This window comes from Giraffa tippelskirchi, chromosome 11 (genome assembly GCF_054371585.1).
Source record: "Giraffa tippelskirchi isolate mGirTip1 chromosome 11, T2T-mGirTip1v1.2.pri, whole genome shotgun sequence".
NCBI lineage: Eukaryota > Metazoa > Chordata > Mammalia > Artiodactyla > Giraffidae > Giraffa > Giraffa tippelskirchi.
In genome coordinates this window covers 60,521,993-60,549,535 of record NC_137285.1, presented here as the reverse complement: position 1 = coordinate 60,549,535, position 27,543 = coordinate 60,521,993, and the positions used below count along the sequence as shown (strand labels likewise).

General features: G+C 34.3%; 1 protein-coding gene and 1 long non-coding RNA gene across 11 annotated transcripts in view; one reads left to right on the top strand and one right to left on the bottom strand.

Moving 5' to 3' along the window:
- LRBA (LPS responsive beige-like anchor protein) overlaps positions 1-27,543 on the top strand; it is an 803,036-nt gene that overhangs the window by 278,247 nt on the left and 497,246 nt on the right. For all 10 annotated transcript variants that reach the window (XM_081543940.1, XM_081543938.1, XM_081543941.1 and 7 more), the window contains one exon: positions 5,474-5,535. In XM_081543940.1, coding sequence (XP_081400066.1) covers positions 5,474-5,535 — 62 coding nt within the window. The remainder of the gene's footprint in view (positions 1-5,473; positions 5,536-27,543) is intronic.
- Positions 14,562-27,543, bottom strand: part of LOC145526961 (uncharacterized) — a 91,172-nt gene continuing 78,190 nt past the window's right edge. Inside the window, exon 8 of the long non-coding RNA XR_014069354.1 lies at positions 14,562-14,782. This is a non-coding gene — a long non-coding RNA (uncharacterized LOC145526961). The remainder of the gene's footprint in view (positions 14,783-27,543) is intronic.

The following is a 27,543-nucleotide window of genomic DNA, read 5'->3' as shown; positions in this document are numbered from 1 at the left end:
TTGTTATTGATAAATTCTGATAATATGGTAAAAAGGAAGATGATGTACTTTTGATCATCTATAGAAAATAACGTGATCACTGCCTACTCACTGGATTGTGTTCATAAAAATAACAAATAGATCTAAGTTTTATAAGGCAAATATATTTTAAGTTGTGAGGAATCCTTTGGGTGGTAGTTTTATGCACTGTAAAACAGAGAAGTTTTGAGGGGGAGGTTATTGCAATATAGTTCTGTTGAAAGAGTTTTGAACTAAAAAAAGTCAGGAGAAGGGAGATCTCTGGTGGTCCAGCAGTTAAGACTCTGTGCCTCCACTGCAGAGTTTGATCCTGGATTGGAGAAGTAAGATCCCACATTCTGCGTGGTGTGGCCATAAAAAAAAAAAGGCAGGTGCCTTCATTCTCTGCTGGTCACTAGTTGTGTGACCAGGTACTTGAAACCTTATTACTTTAAAAATTTAAAATTATTTTTATTAATAATTTTAATGAGCATTTAAAATATTTACAAAGTACGAGTTTCAATATTTATAAAGTTACTATCGCTGATATCCAGACCATCTTTGTTTTGCCATAACTGTTATATCCACCTCACTTTGTTTTCCTTTAGTCTTTAAAACAACCACAGACATCATGTAATTTCACCTCTAAATAATTAATAATTCATGTAAAAAAGATACTTTCTCACATAATTATAATTGCTTCTCTTATACCTAATAATATTAATAATAATTATATAATATCCTTTAATACTCAGTCCATATTCATCTTTATTTAAAAGATGTTTTTATATAATTGATTTTCTTCCAGTTAAGATCCAAATAAATCATTTTTTTCATTTGATATGTCTCTTAAATCCATGCTAATGTCAAATAGTTTCCCAGTATCCCTTGGTGTTCATGCTGTTGGCTGGTTGGTGGTTCTGTAGGATGTTACCATATTTTGGGACTCTGTGGCTGTTCTTGTTGATGTCATTTAACAGTTTCTCTAGTCTGTGTGTTTGCTGATGGCTTGAAGTTTAATTAGATGTGATAATTCATGTTATATCATGCCTAGAGTTGTATATTTTCTGATTGGCTCAATTTTAGTACTATTAACCCCCCTTTTCAAGTAGTTATAACCCTTTGTAAGAATTGATGTTTTATTACTTTTATTGTTTTTAAAGAAGTCTTCGGAAAACAAAAAGATGATTACTTGTAAATAAAGTTTTTCTATCTGACAATTACCTTAAATGATTTCATTCGGCACTTTTTATAAATCTTAGGTTCATTATGAGCTTTTTTGTGATCTTAATTATCCTGTATGTTAATTTTTTAATTTTGCTAATTATCGTTACTCATCAGTTATTTCTAATTATGCTAAGGACTAAAACAATAAAAAAACAGGAATATTAGAACTGCTTCCAGCATCAGGGTGAACTAGGAAACCAAATCATCAATCTTGGATCACTGTCTTTTTCTTACTATGTTGCCAAAGTATTGCACTGCATTTTAAGAGGATATAAACTTGTTTTCTCAATTGGATTAAAAGCTGGTATTTGGGGAGGGCAAAAATATCTTAGGTATTACAGTTGTTTTTGACTTTCCAATAGACCACATATATCTGGGGCTTCCCCTGTGGCTCAGCTGGTAAAGAATCCACCTGCATTGTGGGAGACCTGGGTTCCATCCCTGTTTGGGAAGATCCCCTGGAGGAGGGAAAGGCTACCCACTCCCGTATTCTGGCCTGGAGAATTCCATGGACTATTGCCCATGGGGTTGCAGAGAGCTGGACACGACTGAATGACTTTCACTTTCACAGTACATCTGTATAGTTTATTTTTAGGATTAAAATTTCATGGGGTCACAATTAAGAAAAAATGATATGAAATGCTCTTTAGGCTCTTCAAAAATTATTGAGAAATATTGGTATAAAAGAAGTCTGTGGATACCAGCTTTGTGTCTTATTTTTAGCTTTCACTGAATATAGTTAGTTAAGTCAGTATTTTCTATTTTCTGCCCGTAATGCTGAGGTGAAAAAAAATTGATAGGAGAAGACATTTTATAAGTACTGGACCATCTGTGGCTGAATTTGAAGAGACAGGGAGCAGTATTAATAATTTTTATCAAACTCAAGACTTCATTAGTACACAGTATATTTCTGTGGACAAAAAAGAAATTGATTTTCTCAGCATCATGTCATTCAACAGGAACAATTTAATTCTACAAAATTCATACAATGTTTGTGACAAAAACCTGGAATATCTCATTTTGCTAGAAAGGCCTGTGACAGTGTTCACCCACTGTTGGTGATGACTGCACCTCAGCTTGCTTGGTGCAATTTCTAAGTGAATAGCTACTGAAGCAGGTTTGTACACAAAGACTACTGGAAGGAAACATTCACGTAGAAGTGAAAAAATTCAGTTGATTGATCATTCTAAAATGGTGTTCATAACCTAAAGATGAAAATACTTTGGAATTCAAGAGGAGAGAAACTGACCTTGCAAAATTCAACCTTCCTAGAATATTGCATTTGACGATGTTAGTTCAAAAAGGAGGGCCAGAGGAAACAACAGATAAAACATATTACTTAAATGCAGGGGAAAAAAGGACCAGAATTAATAATAAAGTTGCACCTATTAGAAGTTTATTTGAAATTTGAATTAATATTTATAAGATGAATATCATGTTTACAGATTCATGGGGAACAGTTAATTGTATCCAAATTATAGGCAAGTACTTTCAAAACCTGGGAAACAGGGGAAAAACTGATTTTATGCTTATATTATTATTAAAACTTCTAGTAATGTTTATGCCATTCTTTTATATTTGTATAGATTAAAGTGACAAGATAAATAAAGGAAAAAACTGGGTTCTTATATTTCAGATAGTAAATGGTCATGCCTATTTTTCATGGTATACATGAGAGTTTAGATATCTCAGTGGGTTCAGATACTGTTAGCTTAATATCTGGTAATTCATTTGATATTTCTGAGTTTAGTAGTAAGGAAAAACAATGATAATAGAGGTGGAGAAACTGCAGTGGTCTTCAGTCATGAAACACCAACAGAGTGTAAAACTCTTGGCTTTGGTATTCTCAGTTTGTCTTCTTTTGAAGAGACTACAATTCCATATCAGTGAAAAATCAAAAATAAAACCAGGCACACTGAACCCTAGGGTCAGATTATGAGTCTGGTCAGATCTCTGAACCTGCAGTACCTTGTTCACCTTCTGCTAATTGGGGCAACAGTAGAATTTCTGTGTATAAAGTGAAAACTGATACTTCTGCAGCAACTTACAACTTCACCTAAGGGCTGTTTGAAGGCCTTCCTTTGGACAAGTCTTGAAGTCTGAATGTAGATCTGAAGACAGATGCATTGGTTTATAAGTCATTTCTTGCTTTTTCATCCATGCAGCCAGTGTCACGTAAAGGCAAAAATTCAGATCAAAAAGAGATATGAGTAGGTTTTGCAATCTGATACCAAGTCCCTTATTGAGATTATTTCCTATTTACTTACTCCCATGGTTTTATATTTGTGTTTGCGGTATTGATCCCCTTTAGGCATTGTAAGCTATTGAAGGTCAAATGTAAACTCTCTTTTGTCTTCTGAAGCCATTTCTCATTTAAAATTGAACACACCATCCACTCTGGCTCCCTACACATCCTTTAGAAATCTAGAAAACCTCACTCCAAAAAACACATGAATTGTTCTAATCAAACTATGAAATATTGTTTGACATCTTAACTGTCTTTGAATATTCAACTCCACTGATATGTGGTTGTATTACCACATATTGTATTATGTGGTTTTCTAATCTTATTGAGAAATAAAACTGAAATAAGTAATTTTTTGAAAATATATATTCTACCATACACTGTACAGAGACAAAACAACCTATAAATCTTTCTAACTTTGGATGGCCCAAGTTCCTTTTAATCATTATGGTTCACTATTTTAGTGGGTATCAAACGCTGAGCTAGATCAGGGCCCAAATGCTTTGCAATGAAAGGAAAGTTGGTAGGAAATCTGGTTCCTCTAGGACAGAGCAATAAGGAATAATGACCTAATTGTAGAAAGACCTAAATTTACTTGCTGAAAGTAGTGGCTTTTGAAGTTGAAATATATGAAACTTCCTTTCATGTTTTCTGAAAAGTGACAGGTTTTCAGACCAATAAAGACTACACCAGTAACAAGAGTATTGCTGTGCCCTTGTTTTGGCCTTGGCATTAGCCTGAGGGCGTATGCTCATCTCAGCTCTATAGAAACTACAGTTTAGTCTAATTAAATGTCCTGTTTGCTTAATGCAACATGTAGATGTTCTGTAGCTAATTTTCATGCCAGTGCTGGCACTATTACCATCATTTCTGTGTTACACATTTACACACTTTTTCAGATGTGGAGAAAAATGCTTCTGTCTTTTCTAAAAAGTGAAGGGAATGAACAACCTGTTGAGCTTGAATGCTGTTTGTAAGGCTACAGAATGCCAGCATGTGCCGTCAGCAGACAGGAGGCATTATGGCTGAAAGAGGGAAGGAGGGAGAACTGTAGAGCAAAAAGATCAAACACGGGGAGTAGGAGGGGATAGGGTGCCCATAAGCTTGGTTAGAAAGAAAGAAGGTAGTTGTGTGGTGTGAGTAAGGGCCATGGGAATTGTTTTAGTTGTTATACTTAAATTAACTTGAACTTAAACTTATGTTTGCTTAAACAATATAGAATAAAAAATTTTAATTTTTCTAATTATTACTAGCATGATGCAGTCATTTAGTGCTTTTATTTATTGACATTGCTTTTATAAGATATTGGTTGTAAAATGTTCTTTGAACTAATCTTATTATTAATAAGAACTAAAGAATTCTTTAAATATATATTAAGTATATAAAGTTCCTTCCTGAGATAGTTTTGGTGAACTTGAAACATAAATGAGAAAATGTAAGTGAATTTATTTATTAAAAAAAATCAAGAGTGTATAACAGACAATGGCCTGCATTTCTGTTAAGGTTTAGAGTGAGGTCACAGGTCAAGGTACTAATAAGAGTGTTTGGGATGTCTGCTGCCATGAAACAAAATGGAAACTTGATTGATAGCTGGAGGGTTGAAGGGAGAGAGTGTGGTGGAGAAAGCAAAGGTCAGGGAGCCATTTCCCTTCTCTGCATGTATAACAATCAGCTCTCTCCGAAACAAAGTTTAGATGATATTAGTCAATATGGCATATGTCGTGCACATTTCCATGAGTATTGTGCAGTGTCATTGTATATGAAGTGGTAATAAATGTTTAGTAATTTGAAAGCTGAAATGAAGTTGGCTACAAAAGATTGTAGTGTTGTTGATGCCAAATTTAAAGTAATTACAGAATGTTTTGTTTACTCATTAAATATGTGTAGGTTTGATTCTTAGCAATATGTTAAATTTTATTTTAAAAACCAATTTGGGCAAAGTTGTGTAAGAAATAATCCCTCGTTTGTTTTTATAAAATTAAAAACAAATTCTCTTTAATATAGGTCTGGTTTGCATGAAGTCTAGTAGTTCAGTTGTGGAGTTGGTTATGCTACTGTGTTCTCAGGTGAGTGACAAGAATAAATGCTGAATTAAGTAAATTCTCGAATTCATTTTGCAAGAGAGTTAAAATTGTCGATTAGAAGTTTTTTCTATAATAGAGTTTTGAGTTTTCAGTTTTAAAATAATTTCTTGGTATTACAAAAGGATTACTTTTTGTGTTTGTTACTAAGAGATAATTTTGAAGTATGTGCTGAGAGGAATTGTATAGGTGAGTGAGAAACGGAGGTTTTTCAAGCCACATTTAAAACTGCTCAGATCAAATGATTTTGAGATGGCTAAATTTCTTTGCTTTGTGTATTAAGGTTATAGAAACAGATTTATTTCTATACCTTGTAGAGTGCCACTCTGACTCCCCTGGGAATAATGGGTTTACTTCCCTTTTGTGCAGAGGTTATAAAATGAGTGATAAATAATTTTGAATTCTTGTCATTGCTAATTATTTTTGACATACACAGTAGATTTGGGAAAACATCAACAAAAATATGGCAGCCATCATAATAAGATGTAGCGAATAAATTCCTAAGAGCAAGGTTGCTTTCAGTGTTCAGAAACCTTACACGTCATGTGGTAAACTCTAATGATTTAAAAAAAAAAAAAAACTTACATGAAAATCATGTATCCTGTGATTTGTTTTCTCTGTTTAGCAGTTAAACGTGAATGTTTTTTATTGAGAGTTTTCTTTGTAGCCTTTTAAAAATGATATCTTGCTGGTAGTAAATTCCCCTACTTAAAACTTTAAAATAGCCTTTATTAATAGGAAGAGTATTGGTCTAGAGGTCAAGGGTTCTGACCCATTTCAAAACCTTTGACCTTCATTTACAACTCCTCTGGTTTACTTGCCTGACGAATAAGGATAATGCAAAATTAATGTTTCTTTGCATCGATTTATTCATTTTAGTGCCTATATTGCCAAATTTATTTAGACTGTGCTGATGGACATTTCATGAATACAAATTAAAGAATCATAGAAGGTGTGAAAAATCAATACTATGCATTGTCAATAAAATGCAATAAGAACAATTACTTCTAGAGATTGCATCTAGTGGATTTTTGTAATGAACTTGTAAAGAGTAGTTATGTTTGTAGTGGGCTTATTATTCTTAGATTTAGTGAGAATCATGTTTTTAATTTAATTATCTCCTTCAAAAAACTCCATTTCTTTAAAAGCTGACTGGGTAAAATTTCCCATTGAGTAATCTGATTTGAAATAGTTGGTTGTTTATTTCTTAAATGGAAATTACCGTATGCCATTCTTACATTCACGTGAAATTACACTTACTTTAAGAAGCATTTGCTTCCAGTGTTATATGTATCTTCCCAGGAGTATGAATTTGTTGTTTGTAGTGATATTATTGTTTCATAGGTAGAGTTTGATAATGAAGTTTCACCTTCTGGTTTAGAAAATGTGAATATATTCTTCATACATGAAATTATTTCAAATATATAATATGTTACACTGTTGAATGTTAGAAGCTGAAAAGGTAAAGAATGACATGTTTTAATACACCTATTTGTCATCTATGTCATGGTGCTGTTTAATACTATTCTGATCACATGTACGCAGATCACTTAGAGTAAGCTTCAAAAGTCAGTCTCAAAGTTTCGTTTGACTAAAACACATTATTGGTTTATTTGAAGTTCTTAACATTTTTTACAACTTCTTCAAAAGTTCCATTGCATCTCTATAAGATGTAGCACAGTGTGAAAAATGATGTGAAAAATGAAGCCAGAATTAGCTCCAGATGTATACAGATTGTTCTGGGGTGATAATTACATTTTTCACTTTGAATTTTCCTAATTCAAAGAGGTCAGATTGGCAATCGCAAAAGTGATTTATTTTGTTAAGAAGTGAACTGTCTTTTTCTACATGAAAGGTTTAGAGATATGAAATTGAATTTGAAGTTGACATTTTGCAGATATTGGGTGGGGATGGCTTGAGTTTGATTGATAATTTTTTTTAGTCTGAGATAGGGTGGGAAGTGAAAAGCTAGCCTTTTGCTAAAATTTTAATCAATTTTTTTAGGAAGAGATGGAGAGGATTGAGTGCCAAAGATCGAAAGATCAGGTCAAAAACTCCTTTTTAATCACATAAATAATGGAATATGCTTATGAACTTAGCATCTGCAAATTTGATTTAAAACTTTACAAATTAGTTGATATTAATTTCATGACAGTCAGCCATCTTCTGATTATTTTTCTTGAAACCATTCAAAACTTATTTTCTTTCTGTAGTCTTCTTAACAAGGTGTTTAAATCTGCCGTATTTTATTACAAAAGAGAATTTAGAGCCTAAATTTAAGAAATGAGGAAATGACCACATTTGGTTTGCTGTCTTTCAGACCAAACAGATCATTGTATATTTTGTTAAAGCTTCAACTAGGATATGTTTTTCAGTATCCACTCATTCATTAAGAGGTTGATTAGGCTCCATTTCATATTTTATTCCATTTAAATTTTAGCATTTTAAGGCAAAATGTTATTATTATTTAGATTTGGAAATCTTTCTTAAATTATTCAGCATATTATTTTTGCGGTGTGTGTGTATATATATATGTATATATATATACACTTATGGTTTATTAAATTAGGTTTATTCCTGTGTTGAATATCATATAAAATCATTCAGGAACTATTTAAGCTCCAAAGCTTAATTTAAATCTTCTTTAAAATAAGTGTGCATACAGTCTTCAAGAAGCTATATACTCTTTGATGCACAGAAAAAAATCGAACAAGTTCTTAATTGTATTTCAGATTCAGTTTTTCAGAAGCATGTAATTTATTTTTGCCTAATATTTATTGTTTATGTATATAAACCATATAAAAATCTCTATGAATTTAAAGAAAATATTAAATAAATATTTCAAGTAATATTACTCCAGCATTGTGTTAAGTGTTTGTATCCTGCTCATTTGACATTAATATCGTTTTTGAAAGAATTGACATTGCATTCAAGGCCACTTTATAAAAGCGTTGTGTTGCTCATCCTAATTCAGTCTGACATACATTCCAATAACACTACCTCCCTTCTTGGGTTTAAAGCTAAATTTATGACTCTGCATTGTGAAGTGCATCATTTAAAAATGGTTTCAACCCAAAACATCTAATAAATAAATAATGTGTATGGCTACTCAGTAGTAGACTTTCTAGACTAGAAATCATTCCATCGGATACTCAACAGTCCACTATCGGAGAGGGCTGTCAGATAAATCTTATGGTAGCTGCATTCATGTCCTGTAAATCACAAATTATTGTCTGAGCCTTCTGCCAGGTCATCTATTCTTTTCCCATTTATCAGAAATGCATAGAGTATATAGAAAAACTAGAAGCACCAGGTAGTCGGGCCTGACATCCTATCTGAGTAATTAATTAGCAGTAAAAGTTAATTTAAAATATAGCATTAGCCTGATTTTTCTTTAATAGATTTTTCATTAGAATATGTAGATTGTTGCTATTTTGGGAAATATTTCTTATGTATGGAGGTATCAGTAAAAGGTTTGGCCACTTTTTATTTGTTTCTTCCTATATCTGAGTTATTGATTTTAAAATTATAATATTCATAATAAGAACCAGTCATCACCACTCATGGTTCTTTACTGTCTGTTTTATGTTTGAAAGTTTTCCCGAATCTTCATTGTAAAATATTTCTCTTTTTCATCACTCCTATAATTTCTTTTCTCTGATTCTAGTTTTCTTTTCCCTTTTGAGTTTATTCCCTCTAAATATATGATATTAATGTTGTTGCTCTTGATTTTTTTAATTTCATGAACTTTTCATTTTTATGGTGATGAGTGTTTTGATTAAAGTAGATAATTAAAAAGAAAACCAAGCCGAGGGCAGGGCGGGGGGGCGGCAGCAAACTAGCTCTATACCATGGCACAAAGACATCTTTCACTCTTAGGCCTCTCTTACTGTTTGGACCTCATTTCTTATCACTTTGTTCTTTTATCTGTTCTCAAGATACGTGAACTATTTAAAGATACCCAAATGGGCCATCATAATTCTGTGTCTTGGCAATGATTTTTTCTTTCCCTGAAATTTCCCTCCTTCAAATTTAGTGACTCTAATTGTGGGTTTCTTCTTATCACTCTGAACTCATCTTTACTATCCTCTTCTCATATCATCGTAACTAGAGGTGATACCTTTTTACACCATCTTAGCACTCATCATGCTATGGGTTCTCAGTATACATGTGCTAATTTGCTACTTTTTTATTGCTGGTCTCCCTTTCTGTACTCGGGTTTCCAGTGAACCTAGAGTACATATGCCTAGTGTACCAGGTAAACTGTTTCATGTCCCTAGTTTACTAGGTAAACTGTGAAGTGCATCTAGTACCCCCCACAGTTCTTGGCATGTGATAGCTGCTCAGTGAATATTTATGGAATGAATAAATGATTCAGCTCCCAGCTAAACTGCAATGTCTTCTGGAAAGCTTTTCTTTGACTCATCTCTTCCCCAGAGCTCTAATCTTAAGGTATGCATCCAGAGCAATCACTGACCTACCTTATAGTAATTTCATTCTTTAAGTTGCCTATGATTTTTATTTCTCTCCTATTAGACTTTTAAGTTTCTTAAAGCAGCACTGTGTTTTTGTCTTCTGTATTTCCAACTTTCAGCATAATTACTCTTCAACTAAATATGTATATAATTTTATAATTAATAAATGAATGGTGACTATGATCATGGGCTTCCCAGGTGGCTCAAGTGGTAAAGAATCTGCCTGTCCTTGCAGGAGTTGTGGGCTTGATCTTGGGTTGGGAAGATCCTCTGGAGGAGGAAATGGCAGCCCCCACTTCAGTATCCCGTGAAGAATCCCATGGACATGGGAGCCTGGCAGGCTACAGTCTATGTTCATATGGTTGCAAAGACTTGGGTACGATTGAGCACGCGTTCACCCACAACATTGATCCTAAATCATTGTATTTTGCGATTTGACCTTTTTGTCTTTTTCATTATGACATATTTTCATACTTTTGTGTATTATAGTGTCATGTTCATTTATAAAGTCTTACTTTTTTTCATTTTCTTTTACCTTAATCAGATTTACTTCTTTTAAAAATATCAGCTTTACTGAAGCATAATTAATACACAGTATATGTAATATGTTACAGTATTATATGCAATACAACAGTATATATACAGTATTTTAAGTGTACAGTTTAATGCATTTCTGTATACACACAACCATGTTCATTTCAGTTCAGTTGCTCAGTCGTGTCCGACTCTTTGTGACCCCATGGACTGCGGCACGCCAGGCCTCTCTGACCATCACCAACTCCTGGAGTCTACCCAAACATGTAACAACCGTTTCATTTCAGAAAGTTCCCTGAGCCTTTGTAATTAATCCCTACCCTTTTCACCTCAAGTTGCTGCTGATTTGATTTCTATTACTGTGCATGCATTTTTCTTATTGTAGAAGTTAATATATATGGAGATTTACTTCTTTTAATTGTGGTGCTTAGCTTCTCAAGAGTGTGCTGTATTTAGGGTACAATTCAACCTTTTAAACTAAAACTCAATATCTAATATTAAGAAAATGGTATGGTTTTTAAAAAATAATTGAGTCAGTAAAACAGAGGATTATCTTTTTTGATAAGCATAGAATAGGAATTTTGAGTTTAAGTTGCTCATTGGAAATATAAATGTCTTAACTTCCTTAAGCATGCATTTTTTTTTTTTTTAACCTGTAAGGAAATCTTATGGTATAGAGCTTTTATGCAGCAGTATAATGAGGCCATGAACTGTCAGTCAGGCTCAGTTCAAATGCTCTCTCTTATGCAGAGCTTTGTGTCAGTTTATCTGCTGTGAATTCTGGATATGCCTACTTGTGATATTTCTTTTTTTATTTAGCAGACATGTACTGAATGCTTCTAAGACAGGTCCCACCTTTTAATCTAGTAAGAGAGACAAATAATTGTAATACAACATGGAATTTTTATGAGGACTTTAAGAGAAACGGAAGCAAATCATAGGAGCAAGGGTTGGAATAGGAATGGAACATAAAAAAATCTATTTATTCATCCCTATTTAATCTAACTCTGCTTTTATTTCTGTTCATGAGTAAATCATTTTAGGTTCCTTTGCCTTCCAGTCCAAAAGTTTTTTCCTAGTTCCATTTATGTTTTTTTTTATAATTTCATCAGGATCGATAGATAGTAAAGTTCTTAAAGCATTTCCTATACTCTTTTCTGTACCTGTATAATTTTCCTTGTTTGGATTTGTGATTGCTAGGTAATTGTTTGATCAGTACTCATTATCCAAAATTTACAGTATAGCAAACCCTAGTGTGTACTGTTAGATGACGATGGATGTTCTGTGAGAAAAGCAGAGTGGTAAAAATAAGCTTGGAAAATGTTGGTTTAAATTTACTTAGGATCTTACTGGAGGAGCCCCTCAAGGCCTTTGGTCAGTACATGTATGTATGTGTGTTTGTGTATGCATAAAATATGTATGTAATAAAGTGTGTTGAATTTGTATGGGGATAATATTAGCATATTTGATCACAAAATCCTTCCTTGGCCATAGTGGACATGGATAATTTTTGTAAAATATAATTTAGGATAAATATCAGCATTGAAACAGAGAATAAAACAGGAAATGCCTCAATTTTCATATTCTTCTTCTGATTTTGTCTCCTTCCCCAATCACAGTGATTATAGAAAATCAGTATATTTGCAAAAGTACAGCTGTGTTTTTTTTTTTTTTTCCATGAAACACTGATTATTTTTAATTCATTCAGAAGAATTATCTCAATTACTTGGTCTCTATCCTTTGTAGGTAATTTGGGCTTAATTTATATGTTGTTCCTGAAGAGATAAATGTTCAGAACTAATTATATTAAGAGTTTATATTCTTTTTAGAACAGCTCAAGTCTAACCAGAAGTATGTGTGTGTGTTTGTTGTATGTTTATTTTTACGTGCACATACCTGTATTTTTATAATATTTATGTAAGGTTATTATGTAAATAAATAATATTTATTCCTAAGGTTGAGGATAAATTCAAATATTTTTTTTTTTTTTTCCGGTTTTCTTTTTTTTTTTTTTTAAATTTTATTTCTTTTTTTTTTTTTTTTTATAAATTTATTTATTTTAGTTGGGGGCTAATTACTTTACAATATTGTAATAGTTTTTGCCATACATTGACATGAATCAGCCATGGGTTTACATGTGTTCCCCTTCCCGGACCCCCCACCCACCTCCCTCCCCATCCCATCCTTCTGGATCATCCCATTGCCCCGGCCCTGAGCCCTTGTCACATGCATCGAACATGGAATGGTGCTCTGTTTCACATATGACAATACACATGTCTCAATGCCATTCTCCCAGAACGTCCCACCCTCACCTTCTCCCTCAGAGTCCATAAAATTGTTCCATGCATCTGTGTCTCTTATTCTGTCTCGCATATAGGGTTATCGTTACCCTCTTTCAAATTCCATATATATGCATTAGTATACTGTATTGTTGTTTTTCTTTCTGGCTTACTTCACTCTGTATAATGGGCTCCAGTTTCATCCATCTCAGTAGAACCGATTCAAATGTATTTTTTTTAATGGCTGAGTAATATTCCATTGTGTATATGTACCACAGCTTCCTTATCCATTCGTCTGCTGATGGACATCTAGGTTGCTTCCATGTCCTGGCTATTGTAAACAGTGCTGCGATGAACATTGGGGTACACGCGTCTCTTTCAATTCTGGTTTCCTCGGTGTATATGCCCAGCAGTGGGATTGCTGGGTCATATGGCAGTTCTATTCCCAGTTTTTTAAGGCATCTCCACACTGTTCTCCATAGTGGCTGTACTAGTTTGCATTCCCACCAACAGTGTAAGAGGGTTCCCTTTTCTCCACACCCTCTCCAGCATTTATTGCTTGTAGACTTTTGGATAGCAGCCATTCTGACTGGTGTGAAATGATACCTCATTGTGGTTTTGATTTGCATTTCTCTAATAATGAGTGATGTTGAGCATCTTTTCATGTGTTTGTTAGCCATCTGTATGTCTTCTTTGGAGAAATGTCTGTTTAGTTCTTTGGCCCATTTTTTGATCGGGTCGTTTATTTTTCGGGAATACAGCTGCAGAAGTTGCTTGTATATTTTTGAGATTAATTGTTTGTCTGTTGCTTCATTTGCTATTATTTTCTCCCATTCTGAAGGCTGTCTTTTCACCTTGTTTATAGTTTCCTTTGTTGTGCAAAAGCTTTTAATTTTAATTAGGTCCCATTTGTTTATTTTTGCTTTTATTTCCAATATTCTGGGAGGTGGGTCATGGAGGATCCTGCTGTGATTTATGTCGGAGAGTGTTTTGCCTATGTTTTCCTCTAGGAGTTTTATTGTTTCTGGTCTTACGTTTAGATCTTTAATCCATTTTGAGTTTATTTTTGTGTACGGTGTTAGGAAGTGTTCTAGTTTCATTCTTTTACAAGTGGTTGACCAGTTTTCCCAGCACCACTTGTTAAAGAGATTGTCTTTTCTCCATTGTATATTCTTGCCTCCTTTGTCGAAGATAAGGTGTCCATAGGTGCGTGGGTTTATCTCTGGGCTTTCTATTTTGTTCCATTGATCTATATTTCTATCTTTGTGCCAAAACCATACTGTCTTGATGACTGTGGCTTTGTAGTAGAGCCTGAAGTCAGGCAGGTTGATTCCTCCAGTTCCATTCTTCTTCCTCAAGATTGCTTTGGCTATTCGAGGTTTCTTATATTTCCATACAAATTGTGAGATGATTTGTTCTAGTTCTGTGAAAAATACCATTGGTAGCTTGATAGGGATTGCATTGAATTTTGACATCAATTGATTATATAGCTATTTCCTACACTGAGTAACATTACATTGACATTTTACACTTAGTCACTATTGTGATAATTTATGCTCTGTAATCATGTTTAAGTGTGTAGCATAAATTCCAGAATCCAGGGTCAGAATATATTTTGTATTAATGGGATATTACATACATTATTACTGACCCATTTGTAGAACTGAACTTTGGTATGCACTAAATGAAGTGCAAGAGGTCCAAACATAATGAAACTAATATATATGTGAATGGTGTATGATAGTGTTTAATGAAAGAAAATTTCAGTATTTGTTAAATAAATAAGTAAAATTTTAGCAATAAACTTTTAACAATTTTTAGTTAAATGAAAATTTAGCCATAGTTTGTAGTTACACAGCTGAATTATACAGTGGCTGTTATTCTTTATGGTCATCCATTTATCCATTCAAGCAATCAGGATTTGAGATAGCTTGCAGTCAAGACCTAGATACAATAAAAATATGAAGTCATTATTAAAGAGGCTAAAGAGTTAAGGTTAAAGAAATAGGGTTAAAGAATTAAGAGTTAAAAAATGACTCTGATGCCTTGCTGCTGCTAAGTCGCTTCAGTCGTGTCCAACTCTGTGCTACCCCAGAGACGGCCGCCCACCAGGCTCCCCCGTCCCTGGGATTCTCCAGGCAAGAGTACTGGACTGGGTTGCCATTTCCCTCTCCAAGGCATGAAAGGGAAAAGTGAAAGTGAAGTCGCTCAGTCGTGTCTGACTCCTAGCGACCCCATGGACTGCAGCCTACCAGGCTCCTCCATCCATGGGATTTTCCAGGCAAGAGGACTGGAGTGGGTTGCCATTGCCTTCTCCATCTGATGCCTTAGTCCAGGGGTTTTTCACTGACATCTGTAGTGTTTTTATGTTTTTTTTAAAAAAGTGTAATTTGTCTATAAGACAATTTCTAAAGACAGTAAACAAGAAAAATCTGTGTTGATAATCCTTAATCCTAGAAGTGAGTGGAGAATGGAATGCTGGTAGCTCAAATTCACCCAGGTATATTTAGGAACATTCATTAAATTAATAGACGGGAGACAAATTTGCTCTTTTTATGATATGGTCTGAAGAACTCTATCTTTGACATGTACAGAAATTTTGGCATTAGAACAAATGAAAATCTTCCTCTGCATATGTTACATAATAACAATATTCATTTAATATGTGGGTTTTGTTTTTGCTTTTATAGTAAATCAGAATAAAAATAATTCTAAATCCTATTAACTCTTATTTTTCTTTAATTGTTTGGTTAGATGCCTCCAACATTGTGTTATAAGTTGTGACTATATCAATTTAGAGAACTCCATCTGAGTTTACAGAGACAAGAGCTATAGAAGAGTTAAAATTGATGGACACGAGCTGTTTTCATACTTGTTGTGTGGTATTATAGATCTTGTTTTTTTATTAGATTGAAAACTCCTTGAAGTCAGGAAACCATTTCTTATTGTCCATGTAGTGTACTTTGTTTATTAATGTCAGAATAATAATAAAATAATTTAATGATATTTTTGAATAAATCAATGTATTTACCTCATTTAAGTAAAGTTTCCTTTAAAAATCATGAGTTTTTGATTCATTAGAAATTATTTTAGTTAAGGAACAGATAGCATCCTATTTAATACTTTTCTTTCTTCTATTAAATTTTATTTTAATCTGCAAAGCATCTTAGCTCTTATGTATAGGCTTCAAATCCTAATCCCGAACTCTTACCTTATGCTTACTTAAATGTTTTAAAGTAAGAAAATGATGCATATTAAATCCCTTCACCTGATCAGCTTTGGATCTCAAAGAGATTGATGAACAGAGTCATGAAAGGACCTGTTAAAACCATCTCAACTGATGACCTTTTATGAAGACATCACTGTGTGCATGCAGGTCCCTCTTTCTGTAGAATTATTTCTATCGCTTTTAATTCACTAGCTTCAAATAACCCAGCATTCATTTCAGAGACCACCACGTCTGCTAACAGAGAATATGAAAACTGTGAACCTCTGGCTTTTAAAAATGATATTTACCCAAATATGATAACAGCTTGTTGTGCCTCAAGGTTTCTTAAAAAGACACATATGTGTCTTAGTAGAAAGATTGCTGCCGGGAAGGCGATGGCAACCCACTCCAGTACTCTTGCCTGGAAAATCCCATGGATGGAGGAGCCGGGTAGGCTGCAGTCCATGGGGTCACTAAGAGTCGGACACGACTGAGCGACTTCACTTTCACTTTTCACTTTCATGCACTGGAGAAGGAAATGGCACCCCACTCCAGTATTCTTGCCTGGAGAATCCCAGGGGCGGAGGAGCCTGGTGGGCTGCCATCTATGGGGTCGCACAGAGTCGGACACGACTGAAGCGACTTAGCAGAAGCAGCAGAAAGATTGCTGAAAGTGCTTGCATGGCAACAAATTTGCAAAATGTATTAAATACTTACATTTATACTTTGATGTGTTGTCAATAAATTATTCCATTTTCTTTATAGTCAGCCATCCTTTTTCCAATGTAAATAAGACTTTTAAGAGCCATTAGATTCTTTAAGACCAGTTTATATGTAGTATGGTCCAACTAGGATCAGTGTAATTTAATATTTCACCCTTTTCATAACGTTACCTTCTTTTTATTTTTGATGCCTTTATTCCTCACCCTTAAAGTATATTTATAGAAAATTAATGAATGTAAGTTGATTGTCTCTGATTTCTTGTCAGTGCTTGTAGCGTTTTTATTGTGAATGTGTGAGAATCAGTATGACGGTGATTAACATTGGGATCAAAAAAGTAGGCTTCCAGTACAATCACCTACTTTTGTCTGAGAGCTGCTGTGAACACGTTATCCTTATAATGTACAAAGACTGTGAGCAGAGGTGTGCTGTATTAGGATGCTCAGAATTAAGTTTGTGTGCAGTAGAAATAGTTGATCTCGTGAGAGGAACCTGGTGACCTTTGAAGCACAAGAAGTCTGTGGGAGTTAGAGAGGATAATTTAAGATTGAAACTATATTAACCAATCATGAAAAATTGTAAGTGTGCTAACAGTTGTCAAGTATTTGAAGCCAGCTTAATGACTATATTTTATGCTAATATGGTAAAAAAATTATACTTTTCCTTGATTCAAATTTTTATGACTTGTTTTTATAAGGTGAACTCATTTGTCTTTAAACAACAGCAAAGCATTAAAAATGTAATAAATCAGACTAAATTATTGAATTTCACTTAAAAAAATAAAAATTTTAAGTTGATGAATTAGTGAACATTAATTGATCTTTATTTGAGTCTGGTTACAGACTTTTCCAGCATTAAAGTGCTTTGTAACCAAAGAGAAGTATGATGTAGCTCTAGATACAGGATTTATTCTGAAATCCAGGCATCCTGTTGATTCACTAGCACACCAGGGTTTAGAAAGCACCACCTTTTAAGGTAAGTTTTGTGGAACTGGCAGTACACCCTGTGGCTTGGCAGTCTAGTCAGAAGGATGAGACCATGCTGACTATATAACTAGATCTTTGAACATTATTCTCAGGGGTGGTAAATGCAAAACAAAGTAATATCAACTGGCACTTAATTCTGCAAGTTCCCTGCTGATTGGGGTATTCAGTGAAATGGAACTCTTCCTGACAGGAAGTCAGCCTATGAGTATGGAGACATCTGAAAATAAAGTGTGCTTTAATTTGGCACCCCACCGTTTTACAACTGGTCTTTTAAATTTGGGATTAAGCAGAGTTAGAAGGAAAGGGGAATGTATAGATGGAAATATCCTAAGCCTAGTATTTTCCTTTGGTTTTAATATAGTTATGATTACAGCTCGGTTTCTCTCAGCTTTTACTGCTTATAGCTTCTTTCTTTTTTTTCTATCACTTCAAGTTAATCTGTTGAAGTTAAAGTATTACAAAAAGGCTAGATTAAAAGCATAAAGCTTTAGATTGCCTTTGTTTTAGTACCAACCTGATAACTTTGTGAAGGCTCAGCTGTATTACCATACCATATGTTTGATCATAAATATGTTTTTAATCAGAGTAATTAGAGTTCTTAAATCTAGATTTAAGTTTTGCTGTCACTTTTAAAGTATTTATACTATTTAATTTTTTTCAATTTTATTTTTTATATATATTTGCATACTTTGAAAGAGTTTTTTTTGTTTGTGCTTGATCTTTGTTGCTGCATGGGCTTTCCTCTAGCTGTTGGGAGTAGGGGCTACTCTGTAGTTGGGAAGCATGGGTTTCTCATTGTGATGACTTCTCTTGTTGTGAAACTCAGGCTCGAGGGCAAGAGGGCTTCAGCAGTTGTAGTACGGGGGCTCCGTAGTTGCGGCTCCCAGGCTCTAGAGCACGGGCTCCATAGTTGTGGCACACAGGCTTAGTTGCTCTGCCACATGTGGGATCTTCTTGGATGAGGGATTGAAGCTGTGTCTCCTGCATTGGCAGGCGATTCTTTACCACTGAGCTACCAGGGAAGCCCTAAAGTGTTTATACTATTCACCTCAGTTAACTCTGAGATAGAATAGTTCTTTAGTACAGTTAGAATATAATATTGTTAAGGGACAATTATTATATATTAATAGTTGCCTACATATTTCATCTATTATGCACCTTCTAGACAGGCAACTGTTTTTAGTCAAGCTGCCAGTTTATAATATGAACTTCCAGAAGCATGTATGCAGTTTTAACAATCTGAGGTTTGAACTTTAATTCAGGCATAAATTAAGCAAGAATCAGAACCCTGAGGGCTATTTTTCAAGTAGTTACTTACTCAGTTGCTAGAGGTGGACTTTGTAGAGGTGCCTGTTGTCTCCATCATGGATAACAATAGGAAAAGGGAAGAGAGACTTTAGAAAGGATCTTAGGAAGAGCTGGGCCCAGGAAAATGCTTTGATGATAGATTTTGAATAATGTTTTTCCCTCTACCACGTATTAACTCTGTAACCATGGGTAAATTACTTCACTTGCTTGAGCATCAGTTTCTTGTGAGTGAAATGGGAGTAATAAAGATTATATTAGACAATGTATGTAAAAGTATGTAGAACGGTCCATTGAACAAAGTAGGTTGTAAATTAAAGTTATTAGATTCTGAATCTAAGTGTTTTTAACAGCTCGTAAAATCCTCTCTCCTTATTCAGTACTTTCAGTGCCTCTTGTTTTCTTTTCATGATACTAGATCTTTCAGATATTTGCTTCAGTCCACCATTATTTTCTGCAGTATCTTGCTCATTATTTTCTCTTCTTTCTGTGATTGTATACCCAGTCTAAGCCATTTTCATCTCAAACCAAAGAATATTAGAGCTATGAGAAAGCCCATAAATTTGCAGTTTTTGGCTGTTTTCATGTAGACAAGTTAGTGGGTAATATTCATATTTTCTGTGGGCTCCCACAGGTGACCTCACTGTTTCCTTGTGCTCGCTATAGCGTTGGTGCCTTTTGGAAGTCAGCTAAGTATGCGTGAATACAGCTGACATGGATGTCTTTCCAGGGATTAGAACTTGAAGGATTTTCTTAAAGATGTCTTTTGTATATTTTAGTACTTTTTATGTATACTGCATTACTTGCAGCACACCTCCTGTGTTAACATAGTTGAGAAATACTTTTATAACAGTTAACCGAGGTCACTGATTATCAACGTTTTTTTTTCCTCCCCGACCAGTTATATCATCATTAATAGTTGTTCATTGTGATGATTCTCACCCTGAGTCCTGTCATAATTGGGGGAGACAGGCAGGCATAAAAGGAAGTATCATTTGAAAAAGGTCTCTGTAGAGAATCACAAATTTTGATCTAGCTTATCCTGAGTTAGGGAAATGGCCTTTTTCCTTTCTGTTGATTTTTACCTCTTTCAGTTATGCACCAAGATATTTGTTTTCCTACAGGAGTCTCTTTGTAATTCCTTTCCAAGAGAGGTTGTAGTTTACTGACTTACCAAATTGAAACTCCACTGCCTTATTTTCAAGGTCTCTAATATGTATTTTATTTTCATTTATGCTTATTTCTCTGCTGCCCTGTAAGTAGTATTCAGATATTTGATATATCTGTTATGTATATCTTATCATTTTCTGGATATTTTACCAAAAAACCAAGCTGCCTAAGGTTGAGTTTGTTTTCACATTCTCCTGACATCTTACTTTCCACAATGTGCTTTTACATATAGAGTATAAAAATGCATGCCATTGTCCTAGATATTGAATGGATAGTGCATTCTTTTTGACAGTAACTATGTATTTTTGAAAAAATTTTATTGGAAGGTCAAGTTTTCATTAGACATTTAGTTAAAATAGCAGTGTTGTCTTGTTGGGTTTGTTAATTTGTGAAGTTATTCTTATTCTCAGATACTACATAGTTCAGAGCAAACTTAATTCTGGTTTCTTATTGTTCTTTTTTCCAGAGGGGAGATGAAAAATCTAAGAAAGCTTACAGCATTGCTTGATCTTTCAGAGTTGTGTCCTATTTATATCTCTTGAATAGATTTACTATTGCTGTTTTATAGCACTAATTTCTAGTTTAGTTTGTCAGCACAGGTTTCTGTTTTTGTACGTTAAGGAAGGAAAAAGGAGTTTGGCCATTGGGAGTGAGAAAGTAAAATAATGGGGGGATTTTTTTTTTTTTTTTTTACAAAGACTCTTTCTAATTTTTATTTGTATCTTAACCAAATCTGAACTGCTGCTTTACTTATTTGGACATTTGACAGTGCTGTCGTTGCTTTTCTGCTAATTATTAGGAGTTGTTCTTAATGATATATGCTCGTTTCCTGTATCTTGAATGTGAAAGTGCTTTGTCTTGTATGACTTGACTCCTTGTGACCCCATGGACTGTAGCCCTCCAGGCTCTTCTGTCCATGGGATTTTCCAGCCAAGAATACTGGACTGGGTGGCCATGCCCTCCTGCACGGGGTCTTCCTGACCCAGGAATCAAAGCTGTTGTGTCTTCCACATTGCAGGCAAGTTCTTTACTGTCTGAGCCACCAGAGAAGCCCTCTGCTCAGATTTGATTTTCTTATAGCCTGGTACTGAACTCTCTAGAACTGAGTACAAAACCAGTCACAACTCAGTAATCACTATTAGAACCAACACTTGTAGCCCGGTTTGACTTGCTTAATAATTTTGCATCTCTCACCACAATATACTAATTTTTAAAAAATGCTTTTATTTCTTTTAAATCTTTTGAATTTTGCTGAATTCAAATAGTACACTTCACTTTTCTTCAACTCACACTCTCTCTTCTTTTAATTTGGTTTCTTTTGTGATAGTCTGAAAAACGGCTCCCCACAGTTATCCATGTCAAATCTCTGGAACCTGTGAATGTTACCTTATTTGGAAAAAGGATCTTCATGTGATGATATTAAGGTTTTTGAGATGAGGGGATACTCCTGAATTATTTGGATGACCACTAAATGTGCTGTCATAGGTAGCCTTATCAGAGCCTGGAAAGATTAGAGATAGACACCCAGAGGAGGGAATACCAGACCACCTGACCTGCCTCTTGAGAAACCTGTACACAGGTCAGGAAGCAACAGTTAGAACCGGACATGGAACAACAGACTGGTTCCAAATCGGGAAAGGAGTACTTCAAGGCTGTATATTGTCACCCTGCTTATTTAACTTTTATATGGAGAGTACATCATGAGAAACGCTAGGTTGGATGAAGCATAGGCTGGAATCAAGATTCCTGGGAGAAATATCAATAACCTCAGATATGCAGATGACACCACCCTTATGGCAGAAAGCAAAAGAGCCTCTTGATGAAAGTGAAAGTGGAGAGTGAAAAAGTTGGCTTAAAGCGCAACATTCAGAAAAGTAAGATCATGGCATCCGGTCCTATCACTTCATGGAAAATAGATGGGGAAACAGTGTCAGACTTTATTTTTGGGGGCTCCAAAATCACTGCAGATGGTGATTGCAGCCATGAAATTAAAAGACACTTATTCCTTGGAAGAAAAGTTATGACCAACCTAGATAGCATATTGAAAAGCAGAGACATTACTTTGTCAACAAAGGTCCGTCTAGTCAAGGCTATGGTTTTTCCAGTAGTCATATATGGATGTGAGTTTTGGACTATAAAGCTGAGTGCCAAAGAATTGATGCTTTTGAACTGTGGTGTTATAGACGATTCTTGAGAGTCCCTTGGACAGCAAGGAGATCCAACCAGTCCATCCTAAAGGAAATCAGTCCTGAATATTCATTGGAAGGCCTGATGTTGAAACTGAAACTCCAATACTTTGGCCACCTGATGCGAAGAACTGACTCATTGTAAAAGACTCTCATGCTGGGAAAGATCAAAGGCGGGAGGAGAAGAGGATGACAGAGGATGAGATGGTGGGATGGCATCACCGACTCAATGGACATGAGTTTGAGTAACCTCCGGGAGCTGGTGATGGGCATGGAGGCCTGGCGTGCTGCAGTCCATGGGGTTGCAAAGAATCTGACACGACTGATCAACTGAACTGAAGTGAGCTGAACCCAGAGGAGGAGGCAGTGTGAGGATGGAGCAGAGTGGCCACAAGCCAAGGGCTGCTGACAGCCACTAGAAGCTTGGAAGAGGAAAGGAACAGGTTCTCCCGGAGCACAAGAGCTGATGATTTTGGCTCAGTGAAGCTCATTTTGGACTCCTGACCTCTAGAAGTGAGAGTCCAGATTTCTAGTATTTTTAGCTACCAAGTTTCTGACGATTTGTTGTAACAGCCACAACAAATGAATAATCTATTTAGTGAGTGTTCTTAGTGCCACACTCATTCACCTATCAGTGTTAAATTATGATCTGTTTAACAAACATTTGAATGTTTGTTATAAGGAAATTGAATCAGGTAGTATTGAGAACCCCAAGAGATAAACATCGCTACCTTTAAAGAATTTCACTGTAGTTGAGATACATTCCAATTTGTGAAGTTACTGACCCAGAAAAAAAAAATCTAAATAAGCTAATATTGCATATATTTCTAATGGAGATGAAATTGATATGAATATAATATTGCCAGAGAGATCCACCATTTGATTATCTGTTCTGAGTTATTTGTTCAACAAAAGGAGGTTTTTAAGTATTTCATGTCACTATTTTAGTTACGTTACAGGTCAGAATGATCTACATGGTGATGTTTATCATAGTATGTTTTAGGATTTTTGCACTGAACTCAAAATTTATATGAACTAGTATCTCATTAGGTGCATTGATAAACATTTGAAAGAATTATGGAATCATTCTGTACTGAAAGGTTTTATTCCTCTTCAGGAAAGTCATTAAATGTCCTATGAATGGCTATAGATTGTGGCTGTTGACAACTATAACGTGTTACTACAGCACATAATGTATGCGTCTCAGATATAATAGCGTACTTTAAAATCAGGATCCAAAGCTTGATTGGTAGATGTAGTATGAGGTTTGGAAACATTTGATTTTGAGCATATCATTTTGTAGCATAAACATAAATGATTCTTCATTTTCTGCTATTGAATACTATTTCACTGTTATTTTTCATTTTATATAAAACTTTTAATGCTGAAATGAATTCTCACTTTTTATTAACACGAGGAATTTACTCAGTGAGTACATAGTATCAGTTTACAGTGGTCACTGTTGAGAGTGGGAGACTCCAAATGGTTGAACAGCAGGAGAGTTTTCTGCTTTTAGTTAAAAACTGCTGTTTTCTATATGCCTTATTTACTACATGTTTAATTCTTAATGTTGTGTGCTGTGGGATTGGGCATGCAAAAGTCAGCAGAAAGAGTTCTGGTTTTTACATCTAGAGCTATTACTTGCTGTACAATAATAAAGGCACTATTTTATTGGGTTACTTGTAATTAACTTCAGCACTAGGCATTCATATAAATCATTCGTAATCTGTTTTCTTTAGATTTTTATTCTTTTAAACTGGTTTAATGTACTTGCTTTCTGTTATCTTTTTACATATGGATGGAGGTTGTAATTGCTTTTTGGAATTAGGCTGTCAGAAACCAACATATATGTGAATTCAAGGAATGATTGAGGCAAGCTAATGAATTTTATGTAACATTTTAGAGATTTGTTACTGAAGTATTCTCTAATAGTCTTTGTTTTCTTGCAGAATTCAATAAATAACAGTTCTCAAGTTAAAAAGTGTCTATACATTCAGAAAGTTAAAATGACAGCAACTATTAATTAGAAAGTATATTTAGTCTGTTTTTCAAATCCTGAGACAGCAAAGACATGAAATTTCTTTGAACTTTTGACTGTCAATTAATTGACATTCTTCTTTTAATTTTAAAAATTTGAATCTTCATATACTTTCTATAGTATTATCTGCTAAATGCCATTTCATAGATTAGATAGTAATTCATATAATCTTGTATTTACAACTTTTTATGATTATTAGATTTTAAATTGAATGAAAATGAAAAAGAGGCAGCCTTTTTGAATTAAAAAAATGAGGCATCTAAAAAGAAACATATACATATATATGGCTGAGTTTAAGTAACAGATATGTTATTCAGAATTAATATTAGAAAACAAAACTTTGTCTCTAAAAATACCTTCATTTTATAAAAGTTTACAGTGATCTGTAGAAAGAATTTAGAGATGTAAAGTAAATTTTATTCTCTCCCAGGTCACAAAAAACTTGATGATTCCTGTAAAAGGAATATTAGATGTATTGGGGTGGGGGATGGGGAGGCATGAAGAAAGCTGTTTGTACTCATGTCCTGAAAGTCATGCTTTTAAAAATAATTCACTTGCTAAATATTTTTTATTGTAGCTGAGTCCAGGAGATAGTTTAAAAAACTTTGAAAAAATAAGTAGCTGTTTTATATAGCTTTAATGGAAGTCTTTCATGTTTCCTCTCCAGCAGTCTCTAATGAACGAACACTCCTTGTAATTTCAGTGCAGGCTTTGAGATTCCCTAAAGACTTGACTTCAGACCTCAAAGGGCAGCATTGCCACATGTCTGGAGAACTGGAGTTGCCAAACAGACTGACTATGTACTAATAGGACACATTTATATAGCTCCTGCATGTGAAACCCTGATATAAGCTTAATGATGATCATCTGTTGAGACCTTGTTGCTGGAAAGGGTTAGAGCAACTTTGGCACCTTTATTGAAATCAAGCTTTCTTTATTGATTAGTGAACTGTCTTGATAATATTGATGCCAGGTTGCAAGTTACTTTAAAAATCATAGTGGACTGAAGTATATATTTTTTTCTGAAAAGCTTAAAAGGATATTTTTACAGATACTTGTAAATAAGTTAATTTTAAAGTATGCTTAAACATCACAGCAGGGGATTATCGATTTTTTGATAGATTATTTACAAATAATTTAAGCTATACAGTAATCATAATTCATTGCTTGATTATCTCCACTTTTTGGACTTTTAAACCCTTGCATTCTTTATTTTGTCAATCCTATAAAATTATTTTCTCACTATTCAATTCCTTGCACATAGTAAATATTCAAAAGTATTTGTTAAATAAGCACTTATAAAGTGAACCATTTGCTAATCCAACTTTAATAGAATTTCTCTTTCTTTTCTCTTTTTACCTTGTTGTTATCTGTATATATATTCTACTTGTAAGCTAAACCATAATACTTGTATAAACTTGATGTACAGTTTTATGTATGTTCACAAAAATCATTGAAACCAAAGCTTTCCAAAAGGCAATATTTCATTTTGATATTTCACGTAATGATTTGTTTTACCCTTTAAAGAGACAGTGGAGTAAAACCTGCTCTTTGCAATTATGCTCTATTCTTTCCTGTTATGTGGTTCCTCAAGTTTGTGTTAGATATGCTGTTGAGAGAGTGCTGACACAAAGTGCAAACACTGTTGAAAAGTCCTTGATAGTTTACTTTGAGCGCTTAAGATTACTGTATCTTGGCTATGAACTAGTTTTCTCCAGTTTTGACCTTTAGTCCCTGTGTATAATGTGGTTCTCAACTCTGTGTTAATCCTTTCCCTGCCTTGTTTGAACTCTCCTCTGTGGCCTACTCCCTTGACTCCTAACAGGGTTTCTGACATCTACTTAGGTAGTTGGATCTGTATTCAGTGAATTTGATTCACCTTACAAAGGCATAGATAACTTTAATATTTTAAAACATTAATACTAATATTTCACTGAAGAGCACAATCCTTTAAGTTACGAGACTGACGTGCTGCCTACTGCACTAAGAGGGCACTGAACACAGCCTTTAAAATTTTAATTTTTCTTAAGGAAAATGAAGTAATTTGATATGAGTTTAGGTTTTGTTAACAAGTTGTTCTTCCTTTCTTTTTTTAAGTTAAATTACATTTGGATTCTTAGGTCAATAGTTAAAAAATATTTTATTACCAATAGCAATGAAGTTAATTTTATTTGATAGGGTAGAAATGTAGTTTTACATAAATACCTATTGTCCATTTAGAAAAATGTGTAGTTTTATTTTATGTTTATTTACTGTTCTTCATTTAGAACATGCGGTTTCTGAATATAAAATATTTTTTATCAAGGAAAATGTATTATTTCACAAATCTAAGAATAGGTTAATACTTAAACTGAAAACAGAAGTCTCCTGCCTCAATTATTCTCTCTCATAATTCTTACTTTCTGGAAGGAGCCACATTCAGATCTCTTGGCTGTTGTCTCTTAGTTACTTTCATATTTCTGAATGATAGCTATTTCTAGATTTTTCTGTCTTTAAACGTTATCTTAATGTCTTTTATGGAAGATGACTATTGAGTACTTATATTGCCTCCCTTTCCAATTCACACACTGTCTTGTTTCCAATGCAGTTATGTGATAGTATTTAGTTATAGCCATCCCTAGCGTTACCATTTTGTGACAATGGAAATATCCATGCAGACCTACAAAAAGTATACCGTATTTACCCAACCACCTTGCCTCTCCTTCCTCCCTTCCACTTGTTCTTCTCTTTCTTTCTTTCTCCTGGAATTCATGATTTCCAACTTTTTTGTTTCTTTAAATTTCTTTGTAACCACCACAAATTTATTTCTGAATTTTCCGCTGGAATCATATAACTTCTACCAATGTAATGAACTCACTTGGTACCTCTTAGTTCAGTTCTTTTCCTTGGATATATATTGCTTGGAGTTCTCTATTGTCCTATTCTCACTTAGATTGGTTACTCCTTAGTTCTGTAGAAAGCTGTCATCTGGAGGCTTCTTTTATCATCAAACTAGAAGTATCCTCTTCTCCATCTTATGCTTTTGTGTCTACATCCTATGACTCATAGTGGCCTTCTTTTTTGAAAGATACACTGATTGAACATTTATCGAT